General features: G+C 39.2%; 1 protein-coding gene across 1 annotated transcript in view; it reads right to left on the bottom strand.

The window, feature by feature from the left end:
* LOC110502487 (receptor-type tyrosine-protein phosphatase epsilon) overlaps nucleotides 1–14,084 on the bottom strand; it is a 61,070-nt gene that overhangs the window by 11,996 nt on the left and 34,990 nt on the right. The window contains exons 6-11 of the mRNA XM_021580534.2: nucleotides 1,679–1,815; nucleotides 1,416–1,506; nucleotides 1,188–1,264; nucleotides 1,020–1,056; nucleotides 714–811; nucleotides 59–178 (exon numbers count right to left, since the gene is read on the bottom strand). Coding sequence (XP_021436209.1) covers nucleotides 59–178; nucleotides 714–811; nucleotides 1,020–1,056; nucleotides 1,188–1,264; nucleotides 1,416–1,506; nucleotides 1,679–1,815 — 560 coding nt within the window. The remainder of the gene's footprint in view (nucleotides 1–58; nucleotides 179–713; nucleotides 812–1,019; nucleotides 1,057–1,187; nucleotides 1,265–1,415; nucleotides 1,507–1,678; nucleotides 1,816–14,084) is intronic.

Consider the following 14,084-nt stretch of genomic DNA (forward strand, 5'->3'; position numbering starts at 1 on the left):
AGCATCATGTTTTATAAGTACGCAGGGTTGTCATGTAGGCACATACAATGACACTTACATATTGTACACAGAACTTGCGCATGGTGTAGTCCACCAGTACAGTAAAGTCCTCTGCTGCCACCCTCATATTCCCATACATCCAACAGCCCTGGTCTGGCCAGTACTGGTAACACTTGTCCTGAAGAGAGGTGAAATGGACATTCAGCAAAGCAAAAATTACAAAATAGACACTACTTGAATAGTTTCACCAATGTGAATGGCAGAGACTTTCATGGGGATTAATATTACTGACCAGGTGATAGAGTTGACAGAAGTGATAGTCTGTCAGTCAATAAGTTAATCACTCTGATGTTGTAGACCATTAATGAGACTCTCAGACTAATTATAATCAAGCCTTGGGATGACTTTATCAACAAATTGTTAAGTGCCACTAAACCCTTTGTTTTGTTATTTATTGATCAGCCCCTTGAGGTTCAATGGAATGTGATGCCAAGTCATTTGGGGTGACATATTGTATGGATTGGGAATGTTAGGAAAGGGTCAAACGCATAACCTTGAGGTGTGAGAAGACAAGAAGGGGCCTAGCAAAGGCCCTTTAGAACATCTAAGGATGTTGAACTGTCAAATCATTCCACACGAGATCCAATTCGCAAATCTGAAGACATTATTTACTGGTTGTATAAGCAGATAAGGGATCAGCCAAAGTGAGAGACCTCTTTTCTCTCTTTCAGGTTAGTGAGCATCACTATAGTAGCAGTCTTCTGTTCCCAAACCATCCGCCAAAAGTCTGCCACAGTGTCGTGCATTGGGCCTATGGAAAAGAGAGAGTGACACGCTTAACACAGACGTAAGAAGACATACTGTTGATATACAGTAGGCCTAGTGTGCTGGAAAATGGCATATACTTACATAAAAGAGTTCATTGAAAAAAATGAATCCACTAGTAGTACAGTATTTTTACAATAAACATTTTTACAATAAATATTATTTTACAATAATGTTGCACATAGCTTATTTACCTTGAGCTGCAATGAATTTGTTCTTCTCTTTATAACCCTGGTGAAAAATAAAATGTGTTTTGGCAAGTTACAGTAGTTATTAGACCGTAATGAGAAAGGAAGTAACACTGGATGCATTGAAATTATTTATAATAGGATGGAATTAAATACATAGTAAATATAACTCACATCTATGTATGAGGCATTTATGTAGTCCGTACAAGAATAACCATCGATTTGAGTTAACAACACTCTAGAATGGTCATCTGTTGAAAATGTCAAAAGAGACAAAATTGTACTAGGAAAATAGGTAACCTGTTTAGAATTATTTCATTACATGTTATCATTTTATTTGTATCTCTCTTAAGTGGGTTTAATGATTGCAAAATGTATTCCTATAACAATTCCATCACTCACATGGTAGGATGTTTGGATATCTGTTCTTGTCCCTGTTGATCACCCTGCTAGCCTCCTCAAAGGAGCTGTGCTGGTAGCCACAGGGCAGTGACTACACAGACACAACACAAACACAGGGGGTCAAACTATGAAGCCATTAATGTAACCCTCATACATGCAGCATAGTATGTAACAACTATAAACTCTACATGACATTATTAGCATTAACAAATGAAGGTATCACACTACTGTGACTACTATGTGTTGTATGAAAAGGAACCCACATTGAACTCCTCTCTGAAAAGCTTGCAGTCGTCTGCCGAGCATATCCGGAACTGGTCTTCTAGCGAGTCCAGGGGGATGGGGAAGTAACGCTTGGATGGAGATGGGGAGCGTGGGAGGAGGACCACTGTCTGCTCTCCTGTGTAAAAAAAATAAAATACATGTAAACATCAATGTTTTTACATTCAGTACAATAATTGTGATATAACTGAAATAATAGTTCTGCAATTCTCTTTTGTAAAGTAGATGACCTAATAAATGTGATGAGGTGAACATAAGGAGGGTGACATCATACAGGGATTCATAAAAACAACTGACTGACTCTTCAACTCTCACTCACACTTGCTAAACATTGTACTTTACATGTGGAGGTTACATTATAACTTACACCTCACCATCGCAGGACAGAACATCCCTCCCTCCCCCTTACACTGAACCCAAACCGGCTGCGTGCGTGCGCCATCGTGCATAAATGTATTTTGTCAAACGCGATCACGACACACAGGTTCAAATATCAAAACTCTGAACCAATTATATGAATTTGGGGATAGGTCGAAAAGCATTAAACATTTATGGCAATTTAGCTAGCTAGCTAGCTAGCTTGCACTTGCTAGCTAATTTGTCCAATTTAGCTAGCTTGCTGTTGCTAGTTAATTTGTCCTGGGATATAAACATTGAGTTGTTATTTTACCTGAAATGCACAAGGTCCTCTACTCCTCCAATTAATCCACACATAGAATGGTAAACCGAGTCGTTTCTAGTCATCTCTCCTTCCAGGCCTTTTCTTCTCTTGACTTTATATTACGATTGGCAACTTTCATAAATTACGTGCATTACCGCCACCGACCTATTTTGTCTTTCAATCCCCCACGTGGGTATAACCAATGAGGAGATGGCACGTGGGTACCTGCTTCTATAAACCAATGAGGACAGGGGAAAGACAGGACTTGCAGCGCAATCTATTTTAGCTCTTGGCAACGCAGACGCTCGTTGGCGTGCGCGAGCAGTGTTGGTGCAATAATTTAATAATATAGATTAAAAAATATATATTGCGACGCGAGCTGTGTAGTCAGCCTGTCACCCAGTTTCCAATCTGGGTTTAAAGCTAGATTCCTCCCTGACATTTGACCCGCCACATCAGACACCTTTGTAAAGCATCATTCTATCACCTCAAGCACATTTCCAAACTCTGTCCCACCCTCACTCAGTCTGATACAGAAAATATTGTCTATGCCTTTATCTCCACGAGGCTGGTTTACTGCAACACACTCTTCATTGGGATCCCAGGCAGGAGTCTCCAGAAGCTCCAATACATCCTGAACAGAGCTGCCAGAGTGTGGAAACGCCACCACATCATCCCCATCCTGGCATCTCTACAATGGCTCCCAGTCTCATTCCAGATTGAATTCAAAAACCCTCCTGCTGATTTTCCAGTGTATTCATGGCAATGCCCCTCCTTATCTCAAATAACTGCCCTCCGTTAACCCCACCCGCACCCTCAGCTAGACTGCCCCAGCCTCTGGAATGCCCTTCCGGGCCACCTGAAGGCACCACAGACTCTGGGCTCCATTAAAATGGGCCTAAATACCTTTCTCTTTAGGAAGACTTTCTGCTGATAGCTTGCTTTTTTTATATATATATATATATATATATTTTAAATAATTATTACATAAAACACAAGGAGTGGGTAACATCAAAGTATTAGAACTTGAAGGACAAACAATACAGCATCAAGACACTATCAAACATCTATCAGTCTTTCCGCAACAGAACCATCCTTGTGTGTGAGGGTGCGTGTGCGTGATAGTGATATAAAATATGTCATAGTTTCCTTTTTCATGATCACAATCTTGTGAAACCCGAACACTCCAAGGCCCCCCCACAGTTCACCAATAGCTGTCCCTGAACCATTCGAGACTCCTCCCACAGTCCCCCCCCCCCCCGAAGAAAAAAAATTGATAAATTACTAATTGAAGTAACGAGAAAAAAGGAAAAGACAGAAGAAAACAGAAAACAATGCAAGAAAAACAACTATAATAACAATACATTTAAAACAAAGGACATCAAGGACAACTGAAATCACAACAGCAGTGCCTACTTGATATGTTTGTGTGCATGTCTGGCACTTTTACATGTATATGTGTGTGTTCTTGTATGTGTTTATTTGAATGAGAGTGTGTGTATATGAAAGTTTACAAACACCTGCATGGCATCAGCCTCAGGCAAACCAGCATTAATTGTAAAAACATTGCCACTTAGTGTCATTCAAATGTACTTTTATTAAGTTTTATTTGGACTTTTTCCCCCTTTATCTTTTGACCATCATTCTCTCTCCCACACAGCAACTCCACTCCCACTCTCACTCCCACAATTCCACATACCTTCCCTCAGCCCATCCCATCTATCTCTGCTGGCCACCCATTTCGTCTTTCTACGCAACACACATCTTTCAACTATGCTATGTATGTATAACGTACAATTTCAATCTATCTAATCGAATAGAATCTACAAATTGCATGTTGAAGATAAATACTTTTACTAATAGTATTAGTATATTAGTAATTGACTGACCCGTTCTCTCCAGATCTCCTAACAGTACTATTTCTAGGGTCAATTTTAGATCAATGCTATGCATTTTCAGCCATTCCTGAACCTGAGACCAGAAAAAGGCTACCTAAGGGCAATACCAAAATAAATGGTCTATTGATTCTGTATCCTCACAACAAAATCTGCAGAGCTTCGATGATTTTATGCCTCAAATATTCAACATTTTGTTGGTGGCAAGAATTCTATATAATAATTTTAGCTTAAAAGCACGATGTCTTGAATCTTGCGTTGTTTTATATATCAACTCGTACACCCTGTACCATGGAATCAGAACATCAAAAATCTCTTCCCAACTCTTTTGCAATCTGTATGGCACAGTTGTCAACATCCTGGTCCTCAAATGAAACTGGTATACTTTCCTATTTATGCTATTTTTATTCCTCCGCCAGTTTTGATCCTTCATATTGGGCAGACAGACCAGCTCCCTACCTCCTCCCGCCTCCTTCATTTTTGGGGCAAAGCTGGAATCAATTGGTTGTACTCTTGGATTGAGCAGACCTTCCCATACAGTTCTGATAACTCCATGAAGGACATAACTCTACCATTACAACATAATTTAAGAACAAAATACCCTTTTCAAACATAAATACAGGTATTTTATCAACGAGCACATTTGAGTTCAGCCATAATATTTGTTCTATCTTTTCAGGGGGATGAAATTGAAGCCAGATCTGCAATGCTTGTTTGAAAAAGACAGATACTTTGAAAAAAGTATCATTTTCAATTAATCGAAAATGAGACATGGCAATCTGCACAAAGGCCATTTTTAAACAATGGATGAGCTTTTCTTATTAATCTACTTGAGAACCATTTAGGATTCAAATAAAACTTTTGAATGAGTGAAGCTTTTAGAGAGAGGTTTAGTGCTTTTATATTTAATAATCTCAACCCACCGAATTCATATTCATTATATAGATAGGCTCATTTTATTTTGTCTGGTTTAGCGTCCCAGATAAAGCTAAATATTTTTTGCTCATATGATTTGAAAAACAAATCAACAGGAGTAGGCAGCGCCATAAGTAAGTGAATAAACTGAGATATGACTAAGGAGTTAATTCGGGGAATTTTTCCATAAATAGACAGGTATTTACCTCTCCATGGTTGCAGGATCTTGTCTATTTTTTACAAGTTTTCTATTGAAATTCATTGTGGAGAGCTTATTTATATCTTTTGTGATATGAATCCCGAGTATGTCTACTTCACCATCAGTCCATTTTATAGGTAAGCTGCAAGGTAATGTAAAAGTTGTATTTTTTAAGGATCCAATACGTAATATTGTACACTAATCATAATTAGGTTTTCGTCCAGAGAGTACAGAAAATTTACCTAGATCTTTAATGAGACATTGCAGGGATCTAGCTTGCGGACTTAACATAAAACTTCAGTCATTGGCATACATGGACACCTTAGTTTTTAAGCCTTGGATTTCTAATCCTCTAATGTTGTTCTTGGATCTGATTTTAATAGCTAGTATTTCGATGGCCATAACAATATGGTGACAGCGGACACCCTTGTTTAACTCCTCTTGACAATTCAAAACTCTGAGAAGTAGCTGTTGTTTACTATTTTACACCTTGGGTTGCTATATTATTTTATATTTTATAAGAGAATCACCGAAATTGAAAAAAATCCAGGCATTTTTAAATAAAATCCAGTCTTACTTTATCAAATGCCATTTCAAAATCCGCTATAAATACCATTCCTGGCTTCTCATATGTTTCATAATATTTCTAGTAGTTGTCGTATATTATCTCCAATGTATCGCCCATGTAAAGTATATGTCTGATCAGGATGAACAATACCTTGTAAAACCCTTTTAATTCTGAGTGCTATGCATTTAATAGTATTTTTGCATCACAACATTGAAGTGTAAGGGTCCTTCAGATGTTTTAGATAGACCGGGTCTTTATATATGCCATCTGTGTCTTGTTTTAATAATAGAGAAATCAGACCTACCTGACAGACTACCATTTCTATAGGAGTAGTTAAAACAATCTAACAATGGAGCTTTTAGTATATAAAAAATACTTGATATACCTCTACTGGTATGCCATCAAGCCCTGGGGTTTTTCCAGACTGAAAGGATTTTATAGCCTCAAAAAGTTATTCCTCTGTAATTTGGCCTTCGCACTGATCTTTCGATACATTTGTTCATTTTCCATTTTTTATATTATTTGGAAAGAATTCCTTACCGTAATCCTCATTCAGTGGGAGAGGATGAGACGGAAAAGAGAACATCTACCTAAAATAATTAGCTTCCTCTTAAAATATAATTTTGAGAATCATAGATGACTCAGTCTTCAGTAACGAGTTTCTGCAAATTATTTTCTGTTAGCGTTCCTGTATTGGAGATTCAGGAAGAAGTTTGTTCATCTTTCTCCACATTCCATCTAGTTTGCTATATTTTTGTAATAGATTACATTAGATCGTTCTTGAATAAGTTCCTCAAGTTATTTTTCCTCTAACTTATTTTGTATCTATGTAGTATCGTTTTTATTGCTATGTACCTGTACTATTAGTTCATGGATTTCCCTTGTTAGTCTTGTTTCTTTAGCCAGAAACTGCTTTTATTAATTGATGAATATTGAATTGAATGACCCCTGAAGATACATTTAAAGGTATCCCAAACAATAAGGGGATTTGCTGAACCTATATTATACTGGAAAAATTCAGTTATAAATTATTTTGTCTCAGTTAAAAATAAGTTGTCCTCCAGTAAACTTTGATTACATTTCCAAAAATCCCTGTTCACGTGGAAAATCTATAAGAGTTATGTGAAGGCCAATTAAATGATGATCCGATCACATTCTGTCTCCTATTAAAACTTTTTAAATCTTTGATGCAAGAGCGAAAGAGACAAGAAAGTAGTCAAGACGACAAGCTGGATTTAAGTCTCCTCCATGTATATCTCACTAGGTCGGGGTTTATTAGTCTCCAAATATCCACTATTTCTAATGTGTCCATAATATTTGTGATTTCCTTAAGGGCCCGGAGATGATAGTTTGTAGAGTGATTACCTTTACGGTTCATTGAGGTACTTAACAATGTGTTATAGTTGCCTGTAAGTTCAATAAATTGGTATACATTTTTTCGAAGAAGTGTGGATCATCCGGATTTGGACCATATAGAGTAATGAGACAAATCTCTTTTTTGTCCACATATTCAAAGGGATCCACCTTCTTTGCGAATCATTCCTGATTATTTGGACATTCAGATCGACATTTCTGTTCATTAATATCATCACACCCTTTGAGTTCCTTTCTCCATGACAGAAAATTATTTCACCACCACATTCCTTTTTCCACGCAACTTCATCTAAGGATGAAGAGTGAGTTTCCTGTAAGCAGTATATGTCACGCCCTGGTCTTAGTATTTTGTGTTTTCTTTATTATTTTGGTCAGGCCAGGGTGTGACATGGGTTAATTATGTGGTGTGTTTTGTCTTGGGGTTTTTGTAGGTATTGGGATTGTGGTATAGTGGGGTTGTCTAGAAAAGTCTATGGTTGCCCGAAGTGGTTCTCAATCAGAGGCAGGTGTTTATCGTTGTCTCTGATTGGGAACCATATTTAGGCAGCCATATTCTTTGAGTGTTTCGTGGGTGAGTGTTCCTGTCTCTGTGTTTGTTTGCACCAGATAAGGCTGTTTAGGGTTTCACGGTTATTGTTTTTGTATGGTTCGTCATTATCTTTATTAAAGATGAATCGAAATAACCACGCTGCATTTTGGTCCGCCTCTCCTTCATCGGAAGAAAGCCGTAACAGTATATCTTATATTCCTTTTCTTATAGCCATGTAAAGACTGATCTTCTTTTTTTATAATCTGCCAAATCATTACAATTATAACTAGCTATACTTATTTCACCCCTTACCATAACTAGATAATATTCTCGGGCTAAATTGACCATAATTAGTGCTTGTAAAGTTACTGACATCAGATGTATTATGAAGGTCAAAACTAGAGCTTTCAAATGTCTGATATTTAGAATTCAAGAAGTAGGTTCTAGCGATATTTGTTTTATTCCCTTGCCTGTGAGCCAATGCCACAGATGTTAGAAAATTGAGACAAATTATGTCTAACAAATCTGAGTAGGTTGATGTGTATGATATTGGCTATGATATAATGAGTGTGTATGATGTCTGTACAAGAGTAAGACTAATGTGTTATGTCCAAATAAATAATAACTCTGCCAATTTGCATGTTTGAGTGTCTATGTGTGTAACATGTAGTGCGTCTAGCCTTAATATTAATCATTGTAATCCATATCGTATCACATTCACATTCATAGTTTCATCATAATTACCTTTAACATAATTGAAGAACACATCCCAGCATTTCCATAGCAATTGACATTTCACATGATCATGAAAGAGACCTTGCATTACTCTAGAGACGGCTTCAGCACAATATGTTATTATTCCCCAATGCCCCTATTTTGATATCTTCCCCTTGCTTGTTGTAAACATATATAAACTTGTGGACAAATACATGAAGATTAAATTATAAAACAATTTGACAATACACTCCTTAGTGTACTTGTTGTCGCATCAGCTGTGTTCTGTGTCAGTTGACCTGTTTATTTGGTTTCTTTAATATTGTATTTTATGCACTTTGAGAGTGTATAATAAAGTGCTTTACAAATGTAATACATTATAATTATTAATTACAAAGTTAGAAAGTTACAATGAATTTTGCTTCAACTGCATGTGGTAAGGTAGACAGTGAATCTTTTTATAATTTTCTACCATTTTAGACGTGTTAATTCATCTTGACAGATCTCAATAGCAGAATATGCCTTCAGTAAGATATCGCTACAGAATAGACCTGACTTTTTGTTTTGATTGTGACGACTTATCTAGAGAACAGAAGTATTGAAATTCAAGAAGAACTATGTACACACAACCTAAGGCTTGCATCATATCCCACAACACATACTCAATGGTTCAAATTAAATATTGTATACATAATTAGGGCTGTGGCGGTCATGAAATTATGTCAGCCGGTTATTGTCATGCAAAAGCCTGCCAGGCTCATGGTAATTGGCCGTTAATTAACAAACACGTTAAGCATCTCCAGGCCACCAGCATAGAAGCCGCTGATGCGTGCCTTTGGAATATATTCTTTCCAAATGCACTGTATTCAGACTCCTTGACCTTTCCACATTTTGTTACGTTACAGCCTTGTTCTAAAATTGATTTAATAATTTCCCCCCTCAATCTACAACTAACATTTTTTTTTTTTTGCAAATGTATTCAAATTTACATAAGTATTCAGACCCTTTGCTATGAGACTCGAAATTGAGCTCAGGTGCATCCTGTTTTTATTGATCATCCTCGATGTTTCTACAACTTGATTGGAGTCCACCTGTGGTAAATCCAAATGATTGGACCTGATTTGGAAAGGCACACACCTGTCTATATACAGTGCATTCTGAAAGTATTTAGATCCTTTGACTTTTTCCACATTTTGTCACGTTACAGCCTTATTCAAAAATTGATTCAACTGTATATTTTTCCTCATGAAAGCCTGCTTGGAGTTTGTCTACAGGCTTCTAAAGGACTCTTAGACCATGAGAAACCAGATTCTCTGGTCTGATGAAACCAAGATTGAACCTATTGGCCTGAATGCCATGCGTCATGTCTGGAGTAAACTTGGCACCATCTCTATGGTGAGATATGGTGGTCACACCATCATGCTGTGAGGATGTTTTTCAGCGGCAGAGACTGGGAGACTAGTCAGGATCGAGGGAAAGATTAACGGCGCAAAGTACAGAGAGATCATTGATGAAAAGCTGCTCCAGAGCGCTCAGGACCTCAGACTGGGGCAAAGTTTCACCTTCCAACAGGACAATGACCCTAAGCACACAGCCAAGACAATGCAGGAGTGGCTTTGGGACAAGTATCCTTGAGTGGCCCATCTTGAGCCCAGACTTGAACCCGATCGAACATCTCTGGAGAGACCTGAAAATAGCTGTGTAGCGAAGCTCCCCATGCAACCTGACAGAGCTTGAGAGGATTTGTAGAGAAGAATGGGAGAAACTCTCCAAATACAGGTGTGCCAATGTAGTAGCATCATACACAAGAAGCCTTGAGGCTGTAATCACTGCCAAAGGTGCTTCAACAAAGTAATGACTAAGGTGTCTGAATTCTTATGTTAATGTGATATTTGCATATGCTCTAATATGCATTTTTTATTTTTATTTTTTATTTCACCTTTATTTAACCAGGTAGGCTAGTTGAGAACAAGTTCTCATTTGCAACTGCGACCTGGCCAAGATAAGGCATAGCAGTGTGAACAGACAACACAGAGTTACACATGGAGTAAACAATTAACAAGTCAATAACACAGTAGAAAAAAGGGGAGTCTATATATACATTGTGTGCAAAAGGCATGAGAAGGTAGGCAAATAATTACAATTATGCAGATTAACACTGGAGTGATAAATGATCAGATGGTTATGTACAGGTAGAGATATTGGTGTGCAAAAGAGCAGAAAAATAAATAAATAAAAACAGTATGGGGATGAGGTAGGTGAAAATGGGTGGGCTATTTACCAATAGACTATGTACAGCTGCAGCGATCGGTTAGCTGCTCAGATAGCAGATGTTTGAAGTTGGTGAGGGAGATAAAAGTCTCCAACTTCAGCGATTTTTGCAATTCGTTCCAGTCACAGGCAGCAGAGAACTGGAACGAAAGGCGGCCAAATGAGGTGTTGGCTTTAGGGATGATCAGTGAGATACACCTGCTGGAGCGCGTGCTACGGATGGGTGTTGCCATCGTAACCAGTGAACTGAGATAAGGCGGAGCTTTACCTAGCATGGACTTGTAGATGACCTGGAGCCAGGGTCTGGCGACGAATATGTAGCGAGGGCCAGCCGACTAGAGCATACAAGTCGCAGTGGTGGGTGGTATAAGGTGCTTTAGTGACAAAACGGATGGCACTGTGATAAACTGCATCCAGTTTGCTGAGTAGAGTGTTGGAAGCAATTTTGTAGATGACATCGCCGAAGTCGAGGATCGGTAGGATAGTCAGTTTTACTAGGGTAAGTTTGGCGGCGTGAGTGAAGGAGGCTTTGTTGCGGAATAGAAAGCCGACTCTTGATTTGACTTTCGATTGGAGATGTTTGATATGGGTCTGGAAGGAGAGTTTAGAGTCTAGCCAGACACCTAGGTACTTATAGATGTCCACATATTCAAGGTCGGAACCATCCAGGGTGGTGATGCTGGTCAGGCGTGCGGGTGCAGGCAGCGAACGGTTGAAAAGCATGCATTTGGTTTTACTAGCGTTTAAGAGCAGTTGGAGGCCACGGAAGGAGTGCTGTATGGCATTGAAGCTCGTTTGGAGGTTAGATAGCACAGTGTCCAAGGACGGGCCGGAAGTATATAGAATGGTGTCGTCTGCGTAGAGGTGGATCAGGGAATCGCCCGCAGCATGAGAAACATCATTGATATATACAGAGAAAAGAGTCGGCCCGAGAATTGAACCCTGTGGCACCCCCATAGAGACTGCCAGAGGACCGGACAGCATGCCCTCCGATTTGACACACTGAACTCTGTCTGCAAAGTAATTGGTGAACCAGGCAAGGCAGTCATCCGAAAAACCGAGGCTACTGAGTCTGCCGATAAGAATACAGTGATTGACAGAGTCGAAAGCCTTGGCAAGGTCTATGAAGACGGCTGCACAGTACTGTCTTTTATCGATGGCGGTTATGATATCGTTTTGTACCTTGAGCGTGGCTGAGGTACACCCGTGACCGGCATAGGTGCCGACCGGCTCAAAATCGGTCTTATGTAGCAAAATTTGAAATGTAGTCTTTTACATTGGATAAAAGTAGAGACTCTGTAGCCAATGGTATATCATACACTACAGTGGATAAACAATGGGAAAGTATTTTTGCTTTGAGAGTTGATAAACTTGTAATCTCACTTTTGAGAAAATGGCCTTTGAATGTTTCGGTACTACTATTGGAGAGCCCTTTGTCTACACCCATTCAGCATCGTTCACACTCTATTAAGCTTTATCCCCACCCATCTCTTTAAGGGTGGATCTGAATGTACTAACAACAGCAGTCAAGCAACCAAGCTAACTTGCTAGCTACTTCCAGACATTTAAGTGAGAGAGAACAGATCACTGAACATTACTCGCCCTAGCAGAGATGGTTAGGCCGGTATGTTATCCAGAGCATTGGTGACTGCAACTGTGCTGTCAGATTGTCCGTTTGTAAATTCAGAGCGTTTCGTGATCAGAGCGCACACCGGATGCTCTGGCCGATGAGTAGGGTTGATCCGAACGTTCTGACTTCACAACAGCAGTCAAGCACCCAAGCTAACTGACTAACATTGACTAATTCCAAACACATAATGACAGAACACCCCACTCTGACCATTTTACTCACCCTGGCAGAGCTGGTGATGTTGTTTTCATGTTATCCAGAGCGTTGGTGACTGTAACTATGCTGCTAGCAACAATTGAACTACGCTTTTCTGCAGACGTTTACTGACACCGGCCATATTCAACGGGTGTTGAGCGTGAGTAAATTGATTGCTATTCTGCTCTCTCTGGCACACTCAGACAAGAGTGCTCTAAAATGCATAGTGGAGTCTTTGGTTAAGACATGTAGCTAGCTAGGTAAAAAATGAACCATAATCACAACTCATGACATTACTACCCTGCATGAGTGTGCAGGTGGCGAACCAACCAGGTTCAGTGTTAGCTAGCTAACATCATGCTATAGCTAGCCAAGCAAATGGGTCTTTGTCAAAATTTAAAACGTGTAATATCTAAAAATGTATAGTTAGCTAATGCACTGTAACGTACAATTGACCTTATTTTAGAGCCAAAAATGTAATATTTTCAGGTCAACTGTAATATGAATACCACTGTAAAGCACAATGTCTCCCCTTTCCAGCAAAATCAATGATGAGACCTTCATGCTGCTCGTCTCTGCATAACTGAAGAAGGCAATGAGCTCCGTCGGGTCTTTAAAAAAATGGTGGGTGGGGAAGCGAAACCTACTTTGTGACAAGGAACGGGGAGATGAGCCAATGTTGGGAAACAGCTTTTTCATCCGATCTGTCCAACATCACCTCTAAAATGTAAATAAAACACTATAAAGAGTTTATATAATGTGTCATTGCATACCTATTTGAAGGTTTGAATTGGGTTTTTAGGGCGGTGCTAAAGTTATCTTCAGAAGTAAACAGAGGCTGCCGCGGCTTTTGAGAGTAATGATGGCTTGCTGTGATGAAGCAAAAAATGTATGCATTCAGTTGACACAGAATTAGTTGCATTATGCGTGCTGTACGTTACGTCATGACACGTCACAATTTAACGTACGGTGTCAGAGGGGTTTTCTCCAATACTACCGGACCATTACCATGTCAACCAATGCTTGAATAGAAACGTAGTTCACACCCCAGATTTTGATGCCAACACAGTTGCTACAGTCCCATTAGTTTTCATTGCAGCCTCGTTTGAATGCCGCGGTTGCACACATTTGTACGGAATGGGGTTAGTCAACAGTGGCTAGCTAGACTATCTTACCCATATACATCATTCATGGTTGGACGCGTCTCCTGTCGGATGCCATGGTTGCCCTTAGTTTGAAGATGTAATTCGGAAACATGTGTTTTCTCCATCTCCTTAGCTATCATACTCGAAGTCCACTGATTTCAAAACTCAGTCCTCCAGAAAGTAGAGAGCAACACTTAAGCAGTTTTAATACATAATTAAAGGAGCGTTAGACAGGATTACCTAGACATACTGACCAGCTCAAATAGACAGAAGTGTGCTATATAGCAGACC

The sequence above is a fragment of the Oncorhynchus mykiss genome, chromosome 23, assembly GCF_013265735.2.
Source record: "Oncorhynchus mykiss isolate Arlee chromosome 23, USDA_OmykA_1.1, whole genome shotgun sequence".
NCBI classification, from domain to species: Eukaryota; Metazoa; Chordata; class Actinopteri; order Salmoniformes; family Salmonidae; genus Oncorhynchus; species Oncorhynchus mykiss.